Source organism: Mus caroli, chromosome 10, assembly GCF_900094665.2.
Source record: "Mus caroli chromosome 10, CAROLI_EIJ_v1.1, whole genome shotgun sequence".
NCBI classification, from domain to species: domain Eukaryota; kingdom Metazoa; phylum Chordata; class Mammalia; order Rodentia; family Muridae; genus Mus; species Mus caroli.
Genome location: NC_034579.1, coordinates 64,253,100 through 64,279,543, shown reverse-complemented (window position 1 = coordinate 64,279,543; position 26,444 = coordinate 64,253,100). Strand labels below are relative to the sequence as shown.

General features: G+C 48.8%; 1 protein-coding gene across 3 annotated transcripts in view; it reads right to left on the bottom strand.

Annotated features, from left to right (window-relative positions):
• Nucleotides 1-22,249, bottom strand: part of Ccdc6 (coiled-coil domain containing 6) — a 95,362-nt gene extending 73,113 nt beyond the window's left edge. Inside the window, exon 1 of one of the 3 annotated variants that reach the window (XM_021174832.2) lies at nucleotides 21,650-22,249. In XM_021174832.2, the coding sequence (XP_021030491.1) occupies nucleotides 21,650-21,931 (282 nt within the window). In that variant the 5' untranslated portion in view covers nucleotides 21,932-22,249. Of the gene's footprint in view, nucleotides 1-8,920; nucleotides 8,973-21,649 lie in introns of those variants that run through there. The other 2 variants (XM_029482560.1, XM_021174833.2) reach the window with 2 other exon arrangements.
• Nucleotides 22,250-26,444: the final 4,195 nt, after the last annotated feature.

Genomic DNA, 26,444 nt, shown 5'->3' with positions numbered 1-26,444 from the left:
GGAGGAAGTCAAAGTATATTTGTAGCTAGATATGAGAGTAGACATAAGTGACCCTAAAAATTCTACCAGGAACATCCCACAGCGAATAAACACTTCCAGCAAAGTTTCTGGATACTAAAATTGACGCAAAAATGAGTAGCCCTCCTAAATACAATTGACGGATGAAGTTAGGAAAGAAATCAGGCAGACAATACCATTCACAATTGCCTCAAAAAGATTTAAAAATCTCTTGGGGTAACTCTAACCAAGCAAGTGAAAAAGTCTTCCATAATAAAAATGTTAGGACATCAAATTGAAGACAGTTATCAGAAGATGGAAAGATCTCCCATGCTCATGATCAATAGAATTAATATCGTAAAATGGCCTTCCTCCAGAAAGCAATCTCCAGATTCAACTCGATACCCAAAACACAATTCCTCACAGAACTTGAAAGGATAATTTTCATTTTCAACTTCATATGGAGACAAAGAAGATCTAAGACACATAAAACCTTGAATAATAAAAGAACTGGTAGATAGGTAGATAGACAGACAGACAGATAGATATCACCAGCCCTGACCTCAGATATTATTACAGAGCAATAGAAATAAAAACAGCATTGCATTGGTACAAAAAACCCAGATGCACTGATCAATAGAAGACCTGTTGATCAAATTGACAAATCAGACATTAGTCCACCCACCTATGGACATCTGATATTTTATAAAGCCAAAAATACACGTGTGTGTGTGTGTGTGTGTGTGTGTACAAAAACAGCATCTTTAATGACTGGTGCTGGTCACACTGGACGACTACATAGAAGAATTCAAACAGAGCTACACTTTTCACCCTGCACAAAACTCAACTCCTAACGGATCAAAGAGCTCAACGTAAGACAAGATACACAGAGCCTGACAGAGGGAGCACAGGGAATAGCCTTGAACTTACTGGCACAGGAAGCACTTCTCAAACACAACACTGGCAGCACAGGCACTACCAACAACCAGGAACAACAAATGAGACCTCCTGCAGCTGGAAAGCTTCTACATAGCACAGGGCACCATCGTTTGGACGGAGTGGTAGCCTGCTGCTCAGGGAAACAGTCTACCAACTACACAATCAATGAAGGGCTAAGAGCCAAAACAACAAACTCAAAAACACTGGACATCAAGAGAACAAATCATTCATTTGATTGAAAAAATGGGGCACTGGATCTAGACAGAGCTCTCAGAAGATCAAACACCGAGAAGCACTTAAGGAAATGCTGGACAACCTTAGTCCATCAGGTAGACGTAAATCGGATCAGAACTTGGAGATTTCACGCTACACCAGTCAGAATGGCCAAGATCAATAGAACAAGTGACAGGCAGCTCATGCTGCTAAGGATGGGGAGTAGGGGAACACTCGTCCATCGCTGGTGGAGGGCAGGGGTTTACATCCCCTATGGAATAAGGGGGTCAGCTCCCTAGGGAGCTAGAGATACATAAACATCGAGATCCAGCTAGACCACTCCCCAGGGTGGATCCAAAGGACCCTTCGCCCTACTACAGAGAGTCTAGCCCACCGGGGCTCTACTCATAAAAGCCAGAAACTACAAACAGCCTAGACGCCCATCAACAGAAGAGTAGATTAAAAAAATATATTATATATATGTGTGTGTGTGTGTGTGTGTGAGTATATATGTAACATAATATAATACATACACACACACATACACAAATTGGAGTATTACTCAGCTTTTAAAAGAAATGAAGTCCTGAAATAAAGCACAGGTAAATAGATGGAACTAGGAAAAAAAAAATTACTGAGGTAATCTAGACCCAAAAGGACAAATACGGTATGTATCCACTTACATGAGAATGTTAGTTGTTAGCTATTCAATAAATAGGCTTAGATCAGTTTTACCAAGGCAGTTAAGTGTAAAATATGGGACGGGGGCAAGTGGAATCAATATCCTTAGAAAGGGACTAGAATAGATTGTTACAGAAGGACCGTGTGTGTGTGTGTGTGTGTGTGTGTGTGTGTGTCAGAGAATGGTACAGGAGGAGGGGTGGAGCAAGGGAAGGAATACAGGGAGGGAGAGCTAAAACTAAGGGCTGTTTGTGGGGTTGTAGGGAAACAGCACAGTACCTAATACAGAAGCAGCTTCCTAAAACATACACACACACACACACACACACACACACACAAGAAATCTAAACAAATAACAGGGGAGAGAAAGCCCCAACTAGATCTCTTGTCATGAAATGATACTTCCAGTTCCAGGAATGGGTTACGTCTGTGTTGCTAGGAACCCCATGGAAACCCCCAAATAACCCAGGTCACTGCCAAAATGTTCAGTTGCCCTCCTCAGACTAATGATAAAGGGTTACTTCTGAAGACAACACCTACACAGCTCACAACAGAGAAGCTGAGCTGATGCCTACAGACTTCACCCCTACGGACCAGTGCTCATGGCAGGCCATCAGGAGAACCATAAACAGCAGCCCAGCTACGAAGCCTTCCACCTACAACGGTGACCTGCCTACAAGACACGCGGGTACAATGGTGGCAACGAGCTTGTGGAGCAACCAACCGCTGTCTGATTGGACTTCAGGCCCCCTCTATGAGAGGGAGCTTATCCCCAGTACTGCTCAGGCACCCAAGAACCTAAGACAGGATAGGCCAAGGTCCTGTGGAAATCCAAATACTAAAGCAATATAGCAACAAAATGATTCCTGTCGGCATTCTGATACTCATAGGACACTGCCTTGCTTGCCCATCATCAGAGAAGCTCCCTCCTGCAGTAGGTTGAATAAATACAGAGACCTACAACTGGACGATGTGCAGAGAGTGAGACACCTTGGACCATGTAGTTCTAAAAGGGATGTCTCCATCAAATCACTCCCTTCAGAGCTCAGGGAACCCTGAAGAAGAGGCGGCAGAAGGATTTTAAGAGCCAGAGGGGATGGAGGACACCAGGGAAACAGCAGGACCGAGAGATGCATGTTAAGAACACACACACGGGCTGGAGAGATGGCTCAGCGGTTAAGAAGAGCACTGACTGCTCTTCCGAAGGTCCTGAGTTCAGTTCCCGGCAACCACATGGTGGCTCACAACCATCTGTAGTGAGATCTGACACCCTTTTCTGGTGTGTCTGAAGACAGCTACAATGTACTTACATATAATAAATAAATATTTAAAAAAAAAAAAAAAAAGAACACACACACACACAATGGAAGCACACACAATCTATGCACAGATCTAAGTCAGACAGGATCTCAGCACTAAGAGGGGAAGTGGACACACAAACCCCCATGGCTAACCCAAAAGCTCTCTCCAACTGATAACCACTCACAGAAGACAACTTAGTTCTCTCCAGTGGTGGCTCACTAGGTGTAGAAGCCACTCTTATGGACAGACACCCATGCCCAGCAGCAGATGGCCAAATGCAAAATGAACTTAGTGGCAACTTTGGAGGTTTCTTGTCACATACCACTTTGAGGTTCCTTTTTTCCTCCTCCTTCTTTTTGTCCCATACAGGCCATCTGCATATGTAGTATGGTTTCTAGTGCTAAGTTTTTATGGAATTTCTGTATGTGCAAAGGTGTATGTCTCTATGTGTTTCTTGTACTTTTTCTTTGGCTCTTTTTCTCCTGGTAATTGGTTTGCTTTGTCCTATTCCAGTGTGTTTGTCTTTATCTTATTTTATGTTATATATTATTGTTTATTATTATTGTTGGTATTATTATTATTATTTTAGATACCTATTAGTATTCTGATGAGAAAGAAAAAGGATGTGGTCTGGGTGGATAGAGTGAGTCAAGGAAAATCTGGAAGGAACTAGAGAAGGAGAACCTTCATCAGAATATATTATATGAGGAAAATCTATCTTCCATTTTCAAAAAATTTTTCTCATTTGTATAGGTGGGCCGAAGTAATTTTGGGGGCCGGGAAGATGGCTCGGTGGAAACAGCGTTGGAATTCAGATCCCAGAACCCACAGAGACACCAGGCAAGTGAGGCTGCCCACCAGTAATTCCAGTGACTGGAAGGCAGAGACACAGAATCTCAGGGAAAACTGGCCAGCCAGACTAGACCAACTGGTGAGCTCTGGGTTCAACAGAGACCCTGCCTCAAAGAATAAGATGGAGAAGAATTGAAGAAATGTCCAGACATCAACCTTAGGTCTCCAGATGTCAACCACAAGCATGGGGCAGCATGTGCACACACACACACACACACATATACACACACACACAGATAGACAAGCTTCCACAATGAAAACATGTAGATGTCACACAGAGAAAGAGACAGACAGACAGACAAGCTTCTACAATGTAAACAGGCAGATATCACAGACAGACAAGCTTCCACAAATGATACCAACATGCAGATGTCACACACACACACACAAGCAACTTTTTAAAAAGTCCTTTGAGCTGGGCAGTGGTGGCGCATGCCTTTAATCCCAACACTCAGGAGGCAGAGGCAGGCAGGTCTCTGTGAGTTCAAGAGAACTCACATTTGCCTGGTCTATAGAGCAAATTCCAAGATGGCCAAGGCTACACAGAAAAACCCTGTCTCAAAAGAACAAGAATAAAAAACAAAAACAAAAAAACAATTTGGAAGCAGTTGAGGATTTTGGAATCCAACTCCCTCTGTGTCTAAGTGCTGGCTACACCTCATATGGCCACACACTCCCTAACCCCGTACCCTAGATCTGACACCCCAGAGCCCCCACAGCATCCTGGAGGTACTCAGATGACATCATCCACTGTAGATCTCCCAGGGAGAGAGTCTGTGCTGGGATGACTCACTTTTCTACCTAGCTCAGAGCCTTCCTGTCTGGTTCTCCTCAGCACCTCGGAAGTTTCGAACACCCTGCCAGACTTCCTGGGAGCCACAGGTAACCAACCTCGGGATACCTGTCACACATTGTTCAGCTAAAAGCTCCCAAGGGACCATGCAAGATGCCAACTTCAGACGCCCTTAAGTGGAGAGAGCTCCAGAAGGCAAGATGCCTGCTCCACCCGTAAGGTGCCTCCAAGACTTACTACTGTGTGCTGGGCTGCCAGCTGGCAGACTAACTGAGGGCTGAACTAGCAATGTCTTGGATGCTTGGGGGATGGCTATCAGAAACCAGGGCATCGGGCAAAAGGCCCCTGAACCTGTTGTCAACAGCTCCGGGGGAGAAAGGAGAGGAGAGCAAGGGCCAAGTGCCTCAGCACACAGAGGTGACAAGTCAGAGCAGAGAGAAAAGGACAATACACAGGGTCCCAGAAATGCCTGTGCTTCTTGACCTCCAAACATACATTTCCTACAAGGCTGGCCATGTATCCATTAGTCCTTAGGAAACTGGGAGTCTGCAGTTCACACTATCTTGGGGCATGCTTGAAATCTTTCACCATAAGGAGTTTACTATATGGAAGGTTAGAGAAAGGTCTCAGTGGTTAAGAGGACTTGCTGCTCTTGGAGAGGACCTGGTAACTCACAGCCACCCCTGACTCTACTTTTCCAGGGGATCCAAAACCCTCTTCCGGCCTCTGCTGGCAAGAGGTAGGTGGTGCGCAGACATCCTCCAGGTAAGACATTCACACACATGAAGTAAAAATAAATATTTACAAGTTTTAGTACAAAATTCATTACCATTACAGGGCTGGGGAGATGGCCCAGTAGTTAAGAATGCATACTGCTGGGGCTGGAGAGATGGCTCAAACGTTAAGAGCGCTGGCTGCTCTTCCAGAGGTCCTGAGTTCAATTCCCAGCAACCACACGGTGACTCACAACCATCTGTAATGAAATCTGATGTCCTCTTCAGGCATGCAGGTATACATGCAGATAGAGCACTCATACACATTAAATAAATAAATCTTTTTTTTTAAATGTGTACTGCTTTTCTTGTACAGTTCCCAGCCCAGTGGGTCACAACTGCCTATAACTCTAGTGCAGAGGATCTGACACTTCTGTCCTTCTTGAATATCTGAACATGAACACACACACACACACACACCTACACATGATTAAAATTAGTATCACAGGAACTAATTTCATAGTAGGTGAATCCGAGGGCTGTATGTATCTTAACAATGTGGTCAAGCATCTGACATGAGGACTGGTAGACAAGTCCCTAAAGGGCACTGGGCTGGGCAGCCATCTTTCCAGGTCACTGGCACATGGAGGACCACAGAGCTTATTGGAAGTATCACTACGCTTGTCTATGAACTTCCCCACAGTGTTGCCTGGGCATCGGAAGCCACTCCGTATAAGTTAAATGTCATGTGCTTCAGATGCGGCTGGCTTGCGAGACATCCATGTGAAGAGTCTCCCACAAGCATCCCCTGAGAAGATCCACAGCAGCCAGGAGTGACCATGTGAACCTAAGAGGAAGCATTCCATCACAAGGTCCTAAAGGACAAACAAGACAGGAACAAGTCTGGCCCCCGACCCTGCCGTCTGGGGTCCGGGGCTGTGCAGGATCCCAAGGCTTGTCTTCACTGTTGCCTCCTTGGAACGCCCCCCAGCCCCCGCCCCATTCTAACCTCTTGAGAGAAGAGTCTTTAAGTCTTTTCATAGTCTCGAAATCTGCAGAACATTCAGTCATGGCCCAGGGCAAACCCAGCCAAGTCCATCTTCCCTTCATTTCGTTAGGTCTGAACCAGCAGCCCCAAAAGGTTCCACTGCCTTCTCTGGTCCATAAGGTAGGGGAGGTCTGCAGGCTGTGCTAACACATTCCCAAAGTCACCTAAGCTACAACTGTGCTCTAAGGTGTGAGTCAATAATAGAGGTGGGAGGGGGAAATCCAGGCTGTGTCTCTTTCCTCTACCTTCCCCAGGCTACCCACTGCGGATGCATTCTCTTCTGGGTGACAGGAACTCATAGGCTACAAAAAAGGAGCTGCCTCCTGCATCCTTCAGAGAAAGCTTGGGGATCCTGACCCTGCCATCCCTGGGCTGCCTCACTGCCCCACACCCGAGTCATTTGGATGGCCGAATCCCAGGATCTCATGCCTGTGGTGAATCCTAAATGAGATGACCAACCTGTTGCACCCTGGTAATCACACCGTCCCTATCTGTTCCACCAACAACCCGACGCCACCTTCACTGATGTCACAAGGTCAGTGGATAAGCGGGGCGCCTGCTTGTGGCTCGTTCCCTGACTTGGTTCCAAGAAGGGCATCTCAAACCTCACTGCTAACACCTCCCAGGAGTCCAAAAACTGTCCAGTTAAATAGACTCTTAAGCATCTCATCACCCATAAAAGCTAAACAGGAAGGCCTCGAGACACCAACACGTTTACAAGCATGCTTAAGGAACAGAAAGGTTAAAGAAATATTTATCTATAAGGATTCACTGTCCGACCTATAAGGCAAGCACCTGGATTCATTTTTTAAAAAAAGTATTAACAACAGAACCTTTCCCTTTATGTGCTTAGCACCAAGGAGGACGCTCATAGGCCATCTCATAGGCAGGTAGCCACGGCAACCCGGTAGTCATGGCAACATAAAAGTGCTTAAGAACAAAGGCTCCAAATGGGCAGTGGTGGCAGCACACGCCCTTAATCCCAGCACTCAGGAGGCAGAGGCAGGGAGATCTCTGCAAGTTCGAGGCCAGCCTGGTCTACAGAGCTAGTTCTAGGACAGCCAAGGCTACACAGAAAAACACTTGAATTAAAACAAGTAAGAGGTGGCTCAGGGGCTAAAAACTGACTGCTCATCTAGAGGTCCTGAGTTTAACTCCCCGCAACCACATGGTGGCTCACAACCATCTGTAATGGGATCCAATGCCCTCTTGGTGTGTCAGAAGACAGCTACAGTGTACTCATATAAATTACATAAAATAAATAAAACAGCAAAAACAGCAAAAAAGGCTCCTAGCCAGGCCCGTCAAATCCTGGTCACACAATAACCAGGAACATCTCCATATAAGTTCTTTGTCACCAAAGCTGTAGCAACCATGTCCCACAATTTCGTTTCAAACAGAACACACTGGTTGCCTTCCTTTCTCTCTGCATCCTCTATCAAGCGTCTCAGACTCAAAGGCTGTCAGGGTCGCAGTACAAGTAGACCTGAGGCCTGCCCTTCTTCCAGCACCCTGAGAAAAAAAGCTGAGATCCTAAGGGTATATTCCCTCATGGAGAGAGACCAAGTCTTCCTAAACAAGCTCTAGAGAAAAAGAAAGCCACAGTTGAGGGCGGGGGAAGGACACACGGACATGTGGCTAAGAGAGAGATACCAGACAGTGAGCCAGACATGGAAGAGAGGAAGCCAATGGCAGAAAGGCAAAGTGAGGACAAGAGGCACTGTGCCCATCAGAAGTCTCAGAACCCAGCGGGGAAAGCTCACTGGGTGGGGCCGCCTCCTGGTCCAAAAGGGAGGGAAAAGAAAGAAAACAGGCCAAGAGGCAAACTCAGAGTCACTGAAAGCCAGGGAACACAAGTAACACAGACAGGGCCTGAGAGCTTCCTTCCGTAAGTGAAGTCCACAAACCCAGAGAGGTGAGATGGCCCAAGGTCTGAAGAGCAGACTGAGGATGGGAAGCAGCGGCAGGGCTCAGAACTGCCAGGCAGAACACCCAATGCCCAGTTAAGCATAAGCACAGACAAACAACAAACAGCGTGCACTCCATACAACATTCGAGGTGTGCGGAAAAATCTTCTTTAATGTAGGCCACTGTATCTTATTTCGTTTGTAACCTCTCCTGGTTTACGGCAGGAGGTACAGGCATCCCTCAGTGGTTTACTCTGCGTTCTTTGTAGGTGGTGAAAGCAAGAGTCCATGAAACAGAGAAGGTGTACCCTCTCTCTCACCACCCCCAAAGCTCAAGTGTTGCGTGCTTCGAAGAAACACAGCCCTGCACCTTTCTAAGTCCCCAGGTCTCTAATACTACTGCCGGAGAGAGATTGAGGCAACAGAGAGAAAAAGAGAGCCCCACGGAAACACAGCAAATTTCTGTCTACCAGACCTGCCACTGGCTCCTGCTCCTGAGCTGTCTTTCCATGTCTGCATTCTTCAGCCATTCTTTGAGACCCAAGCCTCACCCATGCCTGCACATAGCCCCATCTATGCTTTCATAGAGCCCCGCCCATAGCCCCACCCATGCCTGCACATAGCCCCACCCATGCCTGCACATAGTCCCATGCCTGTGCAGGGCAAAGATTTATGTTTTGATTTCTGTTCTTTAAATCAACACCTAAACAGAAGTGGCACTAGGGTGTTGCCCACCAAAGTTCACCTACTGGAAGCCTGGAATAGGGTCAAAGGCCACACATACATCAGAGAAGCTGAACAGAACAGCCCTGTCTTTCCATAGTCCATAGTTGGAAGGTACGTGTTCACTTTATTTTCCAGAAGGAACAGAAAGAGCCCTTCAACTCTGGGGGTGGAAAGGGATGGAGCTGCTCTGAAAGCAGGCTTGCCCAGGGCTCCTGGAACAGCGTAGCCCCAAGGGCTAATGCAAGCCTGGCTTCTGCATCTCATTTCCTAGTGTCAGGGAAGCAGAAGCCCAAAGAAACTGAGCTGAGGCGAGGTGCTCCCTGGCCTGAGGTTTCTGGCATCCAAGCTCCTCTCTTAGTTTTTAAAATATCATTTTTTTTTCTACAGTCAATTTGGAGAATTAGCCAGTGCAGGAATGTTTTTGAAATGTACTCTAAGCATCTGCACTGGGCTGAGATGATGTCTTAAAATCCACACTGAGGACAGGACAGAGCAGGGGACACATGGTGAGTGCAGGGCCTTCAGAATCCAAATGGAAGAAACTAAAACTGAAACCTGACAGGTAGACATGGAGTGAAATATCCTCCAGCAGTAAGAAATGCCCAGCCTGTCGCCAGCATGGATGTTGTTGAATACTCGTAACAAAACTAGGATTTAAAGAAGCCAAATGCGCAAATACTTTGTGTAATCCCAACCATGTGAAGTCTGGACATAAAAGGAATGTTTACTAGGAGGAGTCAGAAAGACCACCGGGGGTCTGATCTGATGGCAGAGAGTATGCTGATAGCTGCTATCCTGACCTGGATCCCAGAAAGCCAGCATCAGGATCCCAGGAGCCAGCATCAGGATTCCAGAGAGCCCACCGCTCTACCAGAGAGCCAGCATCAGGACGGGCGCCTAACGTTTCCTTTCTAAATTCACCACACCATCCAATTCATCTGTGGGAATCTTGTGCACTTCACAGTAACTACACCATGCTCCCCTCAAAGGTTTGCACAGCATACCAGTGCTGCCCAAATTAACCCCCCCACATACACACCGTGTTGAATAGCTATGGTCCTTCACAAGAGCAGGGTCTTCCCAAGCAGGTCACCATGCAAGGGCCTGTCCCAGCACAGAGTGCAATCTCTGAAGAGTCAAAATGTCCTTATACTCATGACTGGGAGATCGTACACCTGTATGGTGAGAAGTGTCCAGGTACAAGTGAGAGGAGACAGCACTGTGTACCCTGAGGTGAGTATCTCAAAGTCGGGATGCCCTTACCTTTAACTGCCTTCTCTCTCTTCCTATCTCCTCAAGGGGCAGGGCAGAGTCCACACAGAAGCACCCACCGGCTCCCCTCTCTCCTCCCAAGATCCATTCATCCCAAGGCATGTGTGTTTTAGCTGGGTGGGGGGAGGGGGGAGGAAACACCTATCCCTCTCCTCACTTAAATTGTTTCTCCTTCCTGTCTTGGATAACAACTGCCCTCCTTCAACCTGTGAGTCACGACTCCAAAGGGGGTCACATATCAGCTACTTAATTAGGATTCATAACAATAGTAAAATGAGTTATGAAGCAGCGACAGAAGATCGCCACAACATGAGGAACTGTTTTTAAGGGGTCGAAGCGTTAGGAAGGTTGAAGCACTGGTCCAGATCAAGCGTGACGATACGTAAAGGAACAGTTGCCAGACACACAACAGTTACTCAAACTTTGTTGGGGGCCAGGGGCTGGGGGGGGCTCCTTGCCCTACACTCATCGGACTATTTTTAAGCAGCGGCTGTAACAGAAGCACAGTAGTAGAAACTGACTCCGGCCTGGGATGGGAACCAAAGACACGGTGTGGGAATGGAATAACCGAGTGCAGGGCTGGAAAGTGGAAACAGACAGACGGCAGGACAAGCCTCCGACAGTGTAGACAACCCTCTCTGCTCTGACTGCTTTCCCCAGAGTCCCCTGCCTTGACAAACATCCCCTAGGCCAAGCATCCTGGGGAACTTGCTATGAATGGGGCAGCCCTATGCTTACAACCAGAGGAAGACGAAACCGCCCCTAAGTTAACATACTACCCTCTTGCCGGCTGTCACCTTGTGCGCTCCGTTGGAAACCAGACCCAAGTTCAAACCCTGGCATCATCTGAAAAGCCTAAGACACCCACCCACACACACCGTCAAATAATGAAACCTTGGTTCATCTACTTGTGGTTCATAGCAAAGAGTATAAGAGGGACTGATCTGCAGAATTACAGTGAGGATTCAACAAGCTGGCCCCTCACATGGTAGGAGAGAATACACACACACACACACACACATACACATACATACACACACACACACACACACACACCCCAAATGTAAATGAGGCTGCATGCAAAATCCCACCCTTCGCATCTCTCTAATCCACAAGAGGCTGTCGAGGTGGCTCAGTGGTTAAGAGCACTGGCTACTCTTCCAGGGGACCAGCATTCAGCTCCCAGCATTCACTTGGCAGCTCACAACCATCTGTAACCCCAACTCCAGGGAACCCAACCCCCTTTCTGACGTCTGTGAGGACTGCACACACGGTATACATACACACACACACACAAACTCACATACATTTAAAAGAAAAGATTCGGAAGTGGGAAAATGTTGGCAAGAATTCTATAAGTTTTAATGTGTTCCTTCCCCCTTCAAGTGACAGTTTATTCAACCTACAGTTGGTTGAAGAGCTTGCCTCAGTCATAAGGACCTAACTTTAGAGCCCCACTGTCTTAGTTAAGGTTTCAATGGCTCTGATAAAACATCGTGACCATAAGCAGTGTGGGGGAGGAAAGGGTTATTTCCTTTGACTGCTTGTGGTCCGTCATCCAGGGAAGTCAGGGAGGAACTCAAAGCAGGGAACCTGGAGGCTGGAGCTGATGCAGAGGCCATGGAGGGGTGCTGTTCACTGGCTTGCTCCCTGTGGCTTGCTCAGCCTGCTTTCTTATAGAACCAAGGACCACCAGCCCAGGAATGGCACCACCCACAATGGGCTAGGCCCTCCAGCATCAACCAAGAAAATCTACCACAGGCCACAGGACAATCTGGTAGAGCTATTCCCTCAATTCAAGTTCCCTCTTCACACAGGACACTAGCTTGTGCCAAGCTGACATAAAACTTGTTAGCACAGCCAAGTCCACGTAAGACACAGACAGGGTATGGCGCTAGGGCTTGCATGAGTCTAGCCAACTGGTGAGCTGTCTGTGAGACCCTGTCTCAAAGTGGAGAGCAACACAGGAAGAGCATCCCAACAGCCACCTCTGTGCCCACAGACACACAAGTTCCCGCACAAGAACACATCAACACCCACACACATATGTACAAAGAATTACATAAAATATACAAAGAATTAAATAAAAAGGAGCCGACTTTGTCACACTCGGGAGAAGAGTCCTTGCCTGGAATGCTGAAGGCCGTGGTTTTTCCACTCAGCACGCCGCAGATAAATAACATGAATAAATAAACGATTATTAAAAGTCACCACAAACAGAGCTCACAAGAGAGGGAAAGTTGAGACACTACCGAGTGTAGCGTTCCCCCATTGTCATTAGTGGTGACACTACACTACACAGCACTCACTCAGGGTGCACTTGGGGCCCCAAACCTTACACTGCAACCTGGTTAAGCAGCAGAGTGCACACTGAGAACTTGGAATACATAAGGAGAAGCTCCCAGCCTCTCCTCTGAGGGCCTCAAACAGCTCCATGCCATGACCAGCTCCTTGTGTTCAAGGCTCAAGGAGGTAAGAGTTGGTATTTTTTCCAAGAGACACAGGCCTTCACAGTGGTACCCAGTGCTGACTGTGGCCACCTATGTGCGTCATGTGCTCTCTGCTAACAAAGACACTGAAAGCATCTAGCCAGCTCTTCTCAAGCTCATCCATCACCTAAACCCTCTGGAGTCACTTATGAAGCTCAGGCAGTGTGTGGGCTCCGCATGGATGAAGGTCCATCAGGGGAAGAGCCCTCTTCCACACAAAACTCTCTGCAGGACACAAGTTATTTTCTGGTGTTTCAGGATAACCAACCAACCAAACACCCATCATTGAGCCCCTCTTATTTCATCTTTCAAGGCCTACGCCAGAAAACAATCGTTTTGTCCCTTTATGCGAACAACTCGTGGAATATTCCACGCAGGCAACTAGAGTGCTGCGCTGAGGTGCACCCATAATCCACTGTCTTCTCCCATTTCCTCTTTCCCTCTTGGGAGAGCCCTTTTGAAAGTTGACCTGTGCTGGTGAGGACAGGACACCTCCTCCACTCCCCACTGAGCATGGCCCCACATGATGTCCCCTGTGCCCTGGGATGCCCTGGTGGGGATTAAGCAGCTCAAGCTAGAGGCACACCTGGCCTCCTGGGGAGGCGGGTGGGGGTGGAGGAGTCTGGACAGATGTGAAACAGATGTGTGAGAGATTAGCCCCATCCATCCATCAGCATTGGGCTTTTAACCAGCTGGGCTTCAACCCTGCCCAGAAGATCCTCTCCCTAATTAACTTTACCTTAAGTTGTCTTTTGCTTTCCCACAATTTTGGGTTAAAAAAAAAAAAAAAAAAAAACATTGGCAGTCACGCTCCATCAACATGATTCCATGTTAGGGAGGTTGGTGGGTTGGTGGACCAAGGGGTTTAGCCTGCTGTGCTGACAGACCCAAATCACAAATCTTAACCGTCACTGACCCACATACATACATACATACATGCATACATACATACAACAAAGGCACCACAGACATCTCAGCACAGAAGAACTGAACAACAGCTCCCCAGCTCCCTGACACAAGTTAAACTCCGGGCTAAAGACTCTGTGAGGGGCTCCAACACCAAACTTTCCTGGCAGATGCTTATCAAGTTAGACAAGCTTCATTTTAGAAAGGCCAAAGGGAGGAGTGCCCTGGTTCAGAAACCCAGGAGGAGTCTGTGCGGACTTCCTTTCTCCCTTGCACGGGGACACCAGGGATCAGACCCCCTGGGCCCCAATTTCCTCTGCACTCAGGTTCCTCCAATGCCCAGCCAGGGCCAAGATGGATCAAGTCAGGTGTGGTCCTGGCTGGTCATCTGAGGAGCCTCCAAATTGCCTCTGGGTATTACTCAGCACAAGAGGTCTGGTGCAGGGTCTGAAGACTGATCCCTGTCTCTTTAAGGCTGTATTTATGACTCCCTGCCATCTTGTGCCTTTCTGAGGAAATAAAAGATAACCGGGTAAAAGGCTTAATGCCCTGCCATCAAACAATGAAGCATCCTGACTTTCAACCACGGAGAACACGCTCCATGCAGGAGGGTCATGAAGATTAAGGTACCTGGACGGAAAGGTCCTTATGAGATCCACCAACCTGTACAATGAATGTACACTAATTCAACAAAGGAGTAAAAGGCTCCCCACACTGGATCTAGAGGCACGAAGGGAGCAGTACTCACATTGTGGAACCTATGCCCTGATTTCTCGGTATTTATCCCTGAGGGAATTAAAGTGGTATTTGCTTCCCACTGACCCTGGTGTAGGGATAAACTTCACACTGCATCTGACACCATAAAATATAAGGTGTATATGTATGTATACACAAGCGCGCGCGCGTGCGCACGCGCACACACACACACACACACACACACACACAGCACACGATAATCTCTAGAAGACAAGAAGAGCCAACAAGCTTCCATTCTGAGATCCTGGCCTTTGTCAGTGTTTTCTAGAGCCTCCTTTCCTGTCAAGAACACACTGAACCTGTGAGCATTTACTCCGCTGGCTTTGACAATAATTCAATATACCTAAAAGCAACTGGCGCTGTGACTGAGGAGAAAATGCAATGCCTCCCCCACTGAGGGAAAAAAAAAATTACGCCGGAAGGACAAGAAAGATGGCTTACTCCTCCCCACTCAGTCCTGCTGCATCTTAAACACAACCATTAGCATCTCTGGGTGTAAACCTGGCTACATCCGGGAAGGCAGGATTTCAAGGGGAACCAAGCACTAAGACAAATACAGACAGCACAGACATCTGACTCCACTTGGAGTATCACTGGTAATGGACAGCTCCGGACTGAAGCTCCCCAACCCTGTTCTCAGCATCCATCCTCAATCTAAAACCCAAGTCCCCAGGATCTCATCACCTATGATGACCACGGATGCTTCCCAGAGGCAGAGTAGGTGATTTTAATCTAAAAGAAGCCATAGGAACCATCTGAAATGATCGGTCACCATCGACACCTCCAAAGCAACAAAACATGAACCTGAATAGTTAGGACAGTCCTGCTGCTGTCCCGGGCCTTCCTCAGTCTCGACCTGAAGACACTCTGTCCCTTTGCAAATGAAAAGCAGCACCAACATCCAGTTCCGTGCTACAAGGTAGCCTGGCAGGCAGAGGCCAGAGCTTAGGGCACATGTGGCCTTTGAGTCCCCATTATATATATAGTGTATCCGCCATCTACCTATCCCATCAGGTAAACCAGGAAGAGGGGGTTAGCTGTGATGATAGGAGTGGCCTATGACCTTAAAGTACAGGCAACAATACCGTAACCCCAGAAAACCAACATGAACAGAGAACCCCCTGAGCCAACTCGCCAACCCTCATGTGTGTGCCTCCCGTAAGCCAGACTCTGAGGAACATGGGCAAAGAAGGAAAAACCTGACCCCACGGGAAGACCCCACATCTCTTCCAGACAGGGGTGATAGCAGATGGGTTCTGAGGCTGCCCAGGTATAGCTCACAAAGCATCACTGCCAAGGCACACTGGCTGGGGAGACAGCACAGACTACTAGACTTCTTGTTGGAGAAGGGAGGGTGGAGGAGAGCAGAGCAGCCAGAGGAGGGCCGGGGAACTCAGTCCAGGCCCATGTGGACTCAGAGATGCACACGGCCGGCAAATCAGGAGGAGAACACAAGTTCAGTCAGTGACACAGCCTGGGAAGCCAAAGGAAAGCAGACCTGGCTCGAAAGAGAACAAATGAAAAAGTTTAAGAAGCTCTGGTGTTGCTGGGCGTGGTGGCGCACATCTTTAATCTACCCTTGGGAGGTAGAGGAAGGCGGATTTCTGAGTTCAAGGCCAGCCTGGTCTACAAAGTGAGTTCCAGGACAGCCAGAGCTACACAGAGAAACCAAAAAAAAAAAAAAAGAGAGAGAGAGAAGCTCTGGTGTTTGCTCAAAACCGGTTTCTGAGGTCATGAACAGCCATCCCCATGAACCTGGCACTCTGGAATTCTCTAACTAGCCCCCATCCCTATCAAATGAATGACAAGAGGATTACAGAAGACTATGGTGACCTCCTCCAGCATTGGGTGTCTTGTAGGAGACACCCAGAAGGCACTCACAGAGGTAAAACCTGCGGAACTTTCAATGCAGAGTACTCAAAGGCATTCTCTCTAAGAGCTGTGTGCAGACAGACCTAATGCTGGGCTCCCTATTCCCTAAGAGACGTGTCGTAAGGGACGTGTAAGGGACGTGTAAGGGACGTGTAAGGGACATGTCCTCAGTGCATGCTTCTGTAAGAACCTAAACAAAATTTATTTTTCTACAGAGAAAAGACACTCCACCTTTCTCCAGGGGCCATTTTAAAGTCTTAAAAATGGAAAACTGTGTCTGAGGCTGCACCTGTACATTATCCCAAACACACGCAATGAGCTACGTGCAGGGTGTGCTTCCTTGGGTATGGACACCATGGGTGATGAGCGTCAGCGGTTCTGAACATGCCACAGTCTGGCCGTTGGTTTGGGCTACCACTTCACAACACTTTTGTTTTGAACTGGAGAGATGGCTCTGAGGTTAAGAGCACTGGCTGCTCTTCCAGAGGACTCTCTTCAGTGCCCAGCACCCACACGGCAACTCCTATCCATCTCTCAATGGGCTCCAGCGCCCTCTTCTGGCCTCTGAGGGCACTGCACACATGTGGGGCACATACATGCATACAGGCAAACACATATAAATAAATCTTTAAAAAACAAACAAACAAACAAAAAACCTTTTATGTCTACACTGACCTAAACTTCTATAAAGAAGGGATCTGTTATACAATCAGGAGACACACTTAAATCTTAATGAATTATTCCAGGCCTTTATTTCCAAACTAAAGTTACCAAATGTCAGAGCCTATCTAGAAAAGTCAGGAGCAGACAGGAGGCAGCTGAACACTGTTCACACCTATCACCCCAGCAGATGGCTGAGAACTCCTGGGACCACCCTTTAACTGTGCCCCCCACACCTGCCCAGAAACCACTCCTGGACCACCCTCAGGCTCTGAGTCAGACAACCAGAGACCACACTCTTCCAGGATTTGCCACACACTAACCTGGACTAACACATAAACACTATTTGAAGGGGTGACTAAACATTTGGTTTGTTTATTTCCCACTCTTAAAAAAAAGCCATTTATAATCAGTAGCCTGCCTCTACTGCTGATTGAATGGGTAAAATTGGATAGTCACTCGAAACATCTCTGATGCTACTGAAGACTAGCTCTAACCCCTCCCCCATGTGATAGACAGGCCAAGAGATGAGGCCTGTTACAAGTCACACACTCTCTCCCCACAGGCGATGCCTTCCTCTTACTATAGAGATATTGAGGAAACAGACCAAAGGATCCACCCTTTTAAAACTGGGATTCGCAGTGGGAATGAACGGGCTCTACCAGAGCAGACAGGAGAGCTCACTGGAGCCTTGTACATCACTTTGGGACCAGTACAGGCCTGTGAGAAAGATCAGAATCCAGGAAGAGCAGGACGGCATTCTGTGAGGGAGAGCACCCCCAAACATCACTTATCACTGGCAATTTCTTACAAGAGAGTAAACACTCAATTACCACATAACCCAGCAACTCTAATCCTGGGTATTTACCCAAATGGGCTGAAATCTTTCGTCTAGACAAATGGATGTGAATGCTTAAGGCAGATTTATTCACAACAGCTGGAACTTGCAAACAACTAAGATGCCCTTCAGTAGATAAATGGTCACAACCAAGCCCTAAAAAGAAACAAGCCACAAAAAAATAAATACCGTAGAGGGTCATTGGATAAGGCACCTGTCGTATAAGCATGAAGACCAGGTTCTCAGAACCCAAGGAAAGGCCATCAAAACCTCGATGGGCCTAGCAGCCACTTGTAATCTCAGCCCTCGGAAGGTGGAAACAGAGAAACCCCTGAGCAAACTGGCCTGGCTGGCTGGCTAGACTAACCTCATCTGCAGGCTGTGGGGTCACGTGAGAGAGACCCTATCTCAAAAAAGAAGAGACAAATCAAAGAACACAATCCCAGGCTTCCATAGATACGTATGCATGCATGGTGTGAGCGTGTGCACGGGCAGGCACACATGCATACACACGCAAAAGAAAGAGCATAGGGAATCCTTCCATTCATTCTACCCAGTGTGACAGGGCAAACCTTTCCACACCCATAGGACATCTCCACTACAGTGAGGGAGGGCTCAGCAATATCCAGGTCTTACGGGAGAGATGGCTCAGTAGTTAAGAGCACTGGCTGCTCTTCCAGAGGTCCTGAGTTCAATTCCCAGCAACCACATGGTGGCTCACAACCCTCTGTAATGGGATCCAATGCCCTCTTCTGGTATGTCTCAAGAGAGTAACACATATGTAAAACAAACAAATCTTTATTTAAAAAAGGGGGAGAGGGGAGCGGGCAGTGGTGGCACACGCCTTTAATCCCAGCACTTGGGAGGCAGAGGCAGGCGGATTTCTGAGTTCGAGGCCAGTCTGGTCTACAGAGTGAGTTCTAGGACAGGCAGGGCTACACAGAGAAACCCTGTCTCGAAAAAGAAAAAAACAAAACAAAACAAAACAACAACAAAAAAAGAATATCCAACTCCAACAGTGAGCCCTAAGGTAAACCACAGACTATGTACACGTGGGACCCTCAATTCTTAACAACTGCCCCACTCTGTTGCTCTGGAGACGTGGTGGAGGGAGTTGTGCCTACAGAGGGTATAGGAAGCAGGTGGCAAAAACTATGCCAGTCTTTACCGTAAACCTCAACCGACTGGGGAAAATAGCCTACTCTCCAAGGGGGTCTCCACTACCCCACCCCATCAAGGTACAACTGAAAGTCAACAGGCCATCCTTGTCGTATCTAAGTACAGCCTTCATCACCTTTACTGTACATCGTCACGAAAATGAATGTCCCGATTAGAAGAGCAAGAGCATAGAAAGCAAGAAATGGCATGCCGTTATTCCCCTTCGTGTCAAATTAACTAAAACTCAGGAAACCTGCAGGGGCCTGCATGAGCTACCTAACCCCTGTCAGAGCCTTCCCAGTCAGGTGTGTCGGGCAGCACACAGCTGGACGCTGGCATGGACTCTCCTGGCTTAAGCCAATTCAGAGGGGGGACCCTGCCCCCAAATCTACATCTCAGGTGAACAGCCTCCTCCGTCTCTTTGCTGCCCCTGACAATTAGCCCCTTAAACACCTGCCAAGAGTGAGGTACTCAGGTGGGCCGTGTATCTCCTTAAATACGTTAGGGGAAAAAGAGAAGAGAAGAGAGAAGAGAGAGAGAAGAGAGAAGAGAGAGAAAAAAGAGAAGAGGAGAGAAGAGAGAAGAGAAGAGAAGAGAAGAGAAGAGAGAAGAGAGAAGAGAGAAGAGAAGACAAACTTTGAGGCCTGCCCCACACTTGCAAGTGGTCAGCTAGGACTACAGAACAACTTCCTAGCACCAGGGCTCTGACTGGAAGTTAGCGGTCGCAGAGAGTGAGAGCCGAAGAACCAAAGCTTCCCCCACCTCATCCACTGTGAAGTACTCAGGAGGCGTCTGGCCTTGCTTGCCACTAACGAACATGCTTGTCCCTGCAAGGCCAGTGTGTCTGTGTACAAGTAACAGACCTGCTTATGGGTCAGCAGGTCAAACAGATAACCTTTCACAGTGTTTCCTGTCTCCACACAAACAGCAGCCTGACCTGCTGCTCGGGCAAACAAGAGGCCAGAGAGGTGGTACCCCCTCCTCCTGTAAGTTCTGTTCCCTTCCGTGGTTCCAGCTCTGCAAGGGACCAACGCTGTCCTTTACAACACATTTTAAATAGTGTTCCTGTGCATCAGATTTTAAATAAACAACCTCCAACTGTCCCTCTGTTCTTCAGCAGCAACTCTGCCAAGTCCTTTCTTAGCCCAGAAAAGGCTTAAGTGGTCACCTCCACAAATGGCTTTCCTTTACTATCAAAAGGCCAATCCAGTAACTTGCTGCCTGGAGATGTACGCGCATAGAACTGGACTGGTTAAGAGCAAGTAAGATGCTTTTCTGCAAGACCAACTGCTATTTAGGTTGCAAATCACACTGCCTCTCTAGTGGAGACCGAGACCGGCTATCTACACAAACCAAGGCAGCCATGTAGAAGCCACAGGGCACACACACACACATCACTTTTTCTTGGCACAAGGGCAGCTTAAATTTGTCCCGTTCTCGTCTCCAGGATATGATCCCTGACCCACCACCAAATCTCTTTTTCTCCACTGGAAGGGTTTCGTCTAATCAGCTGTGTGCAAGCGGCTCTGGCAATTTATCCTCCTTGATTTCTTGACATTTTCTTTCCGTGCTGCTGGCTGGGAAACTGTTTTGATCTGAATAGGGTTGTCTGTGGGGGATTCTGCATGTTAATGATGTGGAGTTGGCAAGGATGGGAGGTGAGAGCACAACGCGTACTTTTTCTAGTTACGTTTCGCCTCATCACCGCTACGGGGGCCTTTCCACTCGGCTACACCAGGAGGCTGATCTCAGACTAATCTTACCCTCTTCCAGGGGAGCCTCGAGGGGCCAAGTAGAAACAGAACAGATGGCCTGTGTTCCAGTCAAGTACCTAGACTCGCAGGCAAGTACACCTAAGACTCTCGAACCAATGAAGGAGACGCACGTACATCCTTGCTCAGCCAGGCAGTCCCAGCGGCCACCCTCCATCCTGGTTTCAAGCTCCAACCCTGTCCCAGCCAGCTCCAGACGTTACACTCCCCACTACTCTGTACCCGCCCCCCCCCCGGGCCCAAAAGGACAGGGATTCCGAACAGGGTGCTGGTGTAGCCTCAGTGCCCGCCCTTCCCTTTCCATCCTGGCCAGAAAACTCCACTTCCCGGATTCCGGGCCACTCTCTCCCTCCCCCAGCGCCGGCGATCCAGCAAAGCGCCGTCCTCCTGCCAACTGGGGACCCAGCCCAGTGGCACACCCCATCTCCCCAACTAACCCCTGGACAGACCCCAGCTTCGTCCACTCACGGGGGCTCCGGAGAGGGTGTCCCTCTATTTGGAGCCTTCAGGCATCCTAGGGTTGAGAAAGTCCCACCCCGCCCCCCCAGCCACGCCGCCAGCCTCTAGCCCTGGCTCAGAGGGACCTCCACCCCAGGCGACGAGGGGACGTTGGGGAGTCTCCCTAAACACCTCCAACACCTCAAGGGAGGGAGGGCGCTCGTGTCCCCAAGGCCGGCTCCCTGTGCCCGCAGGCCCGCAACCCCGCACGGGGGCGCGCACTCGGGGGTCCCCCCTGGTCCGCGGGGTGCACTCACGATGGTCACGCTGGCTTTGCGCAGGTCGCGGTTCTCCTCCTGCAGCGCCTTGCACTTGAGTTTGTAGGTCTCCAGCTCTATCTTGAGCACCTTGTTCTCCTGCTGCAGCGAGGCCAGGCGGTTGGTGAGCTCCTCCAGGCGGAACGGCGAGATGACAATGCCCCCCGACTTCCCGCCGCCGCCCCCGCCGCTGCCGCCCGAGGTCGCAGAGCAGGACGACTGCATGGCTGCCGGGCCGCCGCCCGCCGCGTCCGTGTCGCTCTCGCTCGCGCTGTCCGCCATGGCGGGGCGAGTGGGCGCGGGGAGCCGGGGCGCCGAGGGCCGGGCGCGCGGCGAGTGGGCGCGCGGCGAGTGGGCGCGCGGGGCCGGGCGCGCGGCGGCGGCGGGGGAGCTGGGGAGCGGGGGAGCTCAGAGCGCGGCGCGGGCGGGCGGCAGGGCGCAGACGCGCGGCGGCGGCGGCGGAGAAAGAGAGGGCGCTTCCCGCGGCCGCGCGAGCTGCTCCGCCAGGGAACAGAGACCCCGCCCGGACTCGGGCAGTACTGCAGCGCCGGGGCTCTGGCGCGCTCCGCCGGGCCGTCCCCGCAAAGCCCCGGCCCCAGCGCTTTCCTAGCAGCTGCACACAGACGCTCGAGCCCCCGCCGCCTCCCCGTGCACGTGCTCCCGCCCCGGAGGGTCCCCTGCGTCTCTGGGCCCCAGCCCCCCCCCCACACACACACACACCGCCGCGCCGCCTCTTCCGGAGAAAGGCGGACCCCACGCAGCGCCAGCCCCGCAGGTGCCGGGACACGTGGGAGGGGCAGCCGGGCTCCTTGGGCCACCCCACCCTCCCACCCCCGCTCAGCTGGAGCCTGGCACCTTCGATCGGCGCCGGCGCGCGTGGATCTCCCCCTGGGTGCCCCGTGCAGACCGCGCTTGGGGCTAGGAACAGAAAGTTGCACTGCAGTGGGCCGAAAAAGAGAGTATCTGTGTGTCTGTCTGTGTGTCTGTGTATCTATTTCTCTCCCTCTCTGTGTGTCCGTCAGTCTGTGTGTCGGCAGCCACAGGTTAGCCTAGCTTGCCACAAGGCCCCGGTGCGTCCAGTTGTTTGAACCAGGCGCCACCCACCTTTTTCTCTTTACCTCCTGCAAAGACTCTGCACCGGTCACTTAGGATTAAGAAACCAAGATTTGTCTAGTAAAGAAACGGGAGCTTTATTTAATTTTTTTTTTTTAATCTCAGAAGGGTTGAAACAAACTTCAAGTACCAATTTTCCAAAGTAACTGCAGGCACAATGCTAAACAAATAACCACGATTAAGTGAGGGGAACTGTATAACCATTATTATCCGCTGCTCTCCAACTCCTACAAAACTCCAGGAGCTAAAAAATAAAACCGTAATTACTACTGTAGAGAGCCCAGCTTCAAAGAATCAGAAATTCAAATACTGTTAGGCCCCTCCCTCTTAGGAGAGCTTGCTTGCAGGAAACAGGCCTAGCAGGTGAGAAGGGTCTAAACACTTCACCTCCTGATACAAAACAGCTTTCGCTTCTGGGGGGAAAAATGGAAAGTGAAACTAAGCAGACAGGTTTTATTATCCAAGTTTAGTCGACGGAAGAACAAACTCATGGAGACAAAATGCAAAATAAAGGGGGGTGGGGATGAAAAGTGTTTTCTGACTGTCAACTGTTTTATAGTTTTAGAAAGCGCTTAGCCATGACTACATGGCTTTCCTGGCTCATAACCTTGTCTTTAAACCAAATTGGATCCAGTGGTTAGGCATGTTTCGTCCCCACGGCTAAACAGGAACTGGTCTCACCTCGAAATAAACTCTTAACCTGCCAGGGATGAAACCTTGACCTCAGGTTTACCAAGATGGCTGCCTCTAGCCAACAACTCAGACGTGCTAACTGCGGTGAGCCCTCCCACCCCCCAAAACGTCTCCTAGGTATGCTTGAGTTTAGAGCTAGGGGACTTCGGAACACAGTTTGTGAAGCAAAATGTAACAATAAAAGTTAAAAATCGAGGGGAGTGCAGGGGAGCCTTTGGCTCTGCTCTCCAGCAGCAGAGCACCGGGGTAAATAATCCTCTGCTGAGGGAACCACTTTGTCACTGAAGTTTACTTGGCTCCTTGACTTTTGCCATGTTGGGTCTGGAACAGGAGACACTCGGCTCCTTCCGTTACAGGACGCTTCTGGAAAAGCGACTCGCGGGGTGAGATGGATGGGGTAAGGGGAGCACTGCCCGGGACTGGGATTTAACTGCATTCTTTCCGCTTTATTCAGGGCAGTCTGGGGTGGGCGTGGCTTCCATACTTCACAAGTTTCTATTGTTCTTTTCTCACCCCACCTCCAGATTGCGGGGTTTGGAGGGCTTACAGCCCTTGGAGCAGTCCCTCCGGGGGCGAGGGGGGGATTAGCTCTCCCCCCGTTTATCACTAAAACTAACTGCCTTGGGAAGCCGACCTGCAGGCTTCCAGTCGGCAGAGGGGTGGAGTTTGAAGTGCCTGGTTTTCTTAAAGGGCCCGTGTCAGGCTAAGCTTGAGAACATCTTGGTCTTCCTTAAGGGAACTACAGTTTTGACATGGTATCTGTAGTTAATCATCGGTTTGAGAAGATATTAGGAGAAAATTCTCATCTTCTCAAGCTTCCCTGCTGATACAGATGAGAATAAATTGGAGGATTTTTCCTTCCCCGCCCTGGTTTTTATTGTTACTGCAGAACAGAAGCATACCTAATTTTCTACTTCTTGTAGAACTGATTCCCTTCATAAACAGACGATTTGTCACGACGCTGGTTCTGTAATAGCATTACAATGGAAACACCAAATACAAAACAGATCGGATCATTATAAAAAAAAAAAAAAAAAAAAAAACAAAAAACAAAAAAAACAAACTCCTCAGCGTTTCAGGGGAAATGATTCAGAAGGTAGGTGGAAGGCTGAGTCCCCTGCAGGAAGAAGGGGCAAGGTAAGATGTGTGCCTCCTTTGCAGAAATAATGAAATCACCATCACCCTGAGCTTAAGTCACCAGGTTTATGGATAAAGGAAAGGGTGCCTTGCAGTTGAGGGTCAGAGAGGACATCTAAATCTTTGTTTCTCAAATACATACATGTTGTATTTTGATGTGTTGGGTACCTTAATGTTCTCAGTGCAAACATAAAAATAGTGGTGTAAATCCTAGGATATTTTTGTTGCTTAATTGTAATGATTGTGTGTGTGTGTGTAGGTCTCTCTCTATATATATATATATATATGCACACATACAAAACATATATATACCACACACACACATATGTATGTATATACACACACGGTGATCACCATACACCACTGGAGTCTTAAACAGACTTGAGGTGAACCAGATGTAGTAGGCTGGCCAGAGGTGGAAAGTGTCCCATGAAGCAGTGCATTCAAGAAAGATAGTTCACACCATTTAGAGCCTGTGTCTGGCCCCTGATCCTGGAAGGGGGAATCTGGACATTGTCTACTTCAACCCTTGGGGCTAGAGAGATTTTGGCTTTTGGTCAGAGTAAGCTGTAGTGCACCTGCCTCTGTTCTGCCTGCTCCATGTCAACCAAAAAATGTCTCCAAACATTGCCAGGACTGCCTTCCCCCAACCCCACACCCACCACAAAAACAGCTGTTCTACTAGAGATAGACGAAACCCGAAATGATAGAAATGTTGCTCAAAAGTACTTCCTGATAGACTTGCTTAGGAGATATTAAGTCACACACATGGAATTTAGCTTCTGGAGTACTGACTCCAAAGTACCCCAGCTATATGTAGGGTGCTAACCAGGCTTGTTAGATAAGGAAAATTGAGCATGCTAGGATGTAAATATTTGTTCCCCAGGATTGACCTCCACTTAGTCTCCACTCCTATAACTGCAGGAGATAACCCTGGCTTACTAGCCACTAGGCCCATTCCCATTGCAAAGAGCATCCTCTGAGGGTTAGCTTAAAGTGTCAGCACAGGGCCACAGCCACCACAAAGCCCACTCTGCCATTAAGTCCCCTATGCTCTTATCAGGAAAAGCGTAATTCTGCCAAGTGGGCAAGAAGACCCTAGGAAATGACTCTTGGAAAAGAACAACGTCGGTGTACTTAAGAAATAATTCTGGCAGGACCTCTGCTGTGTAAAGAAATCTCCCATCTGCCTCAGTAGCTAGATGAGCTTACCTCTGTCGTTCTTCTATTGTTCAACGTGTACACTGGGCCTGGATGATGGTATTTATGGAGTGCATCTGCCTGACGTGTACATGAGGTTAGTGAGATCTTCTCTCCGTGGTTGTCTCCTCTTAGGGTATTCACCAGAGGCAGACAAACACTGATAAACAGCTTTTTCTCTATAATATCTATGTGTGCTGCATGATTGCCTATTGGAAGGCATATTAATAAAGTCTAGAACGGGAGTAAAACAAGATAACTGCATTGGGATGCTTTTAAACCTGCAACCCATCAACGGCATTACTGCAGAGCCACGACAACTGTTTCCTCCACATTGTGTACCAAGCATCAAGTGCCCTGGGAGTCTGCCCATAAGCACAAGTATGGACTCTTTCCTATCCCTGTCTACACAGTCACTCAGCTTCTTCAGTCCACCTTTTCACTGGCTTTGTTTATGATAGTAAGATAACCTTGAACATGCAGCATCCCACCTGGACAGGAGATCATGACTAGAAAATGAGTCAGACATCTCTCTCCTCACCCCTCTTTTATGTTTGCATGTTTCACTGAAACACAGTCTTAATTAGGGTTTGACTGCTGCGAAGAGACACCATGACCAAGGCAACGATAAGGACAACATTTCATTGGGGCT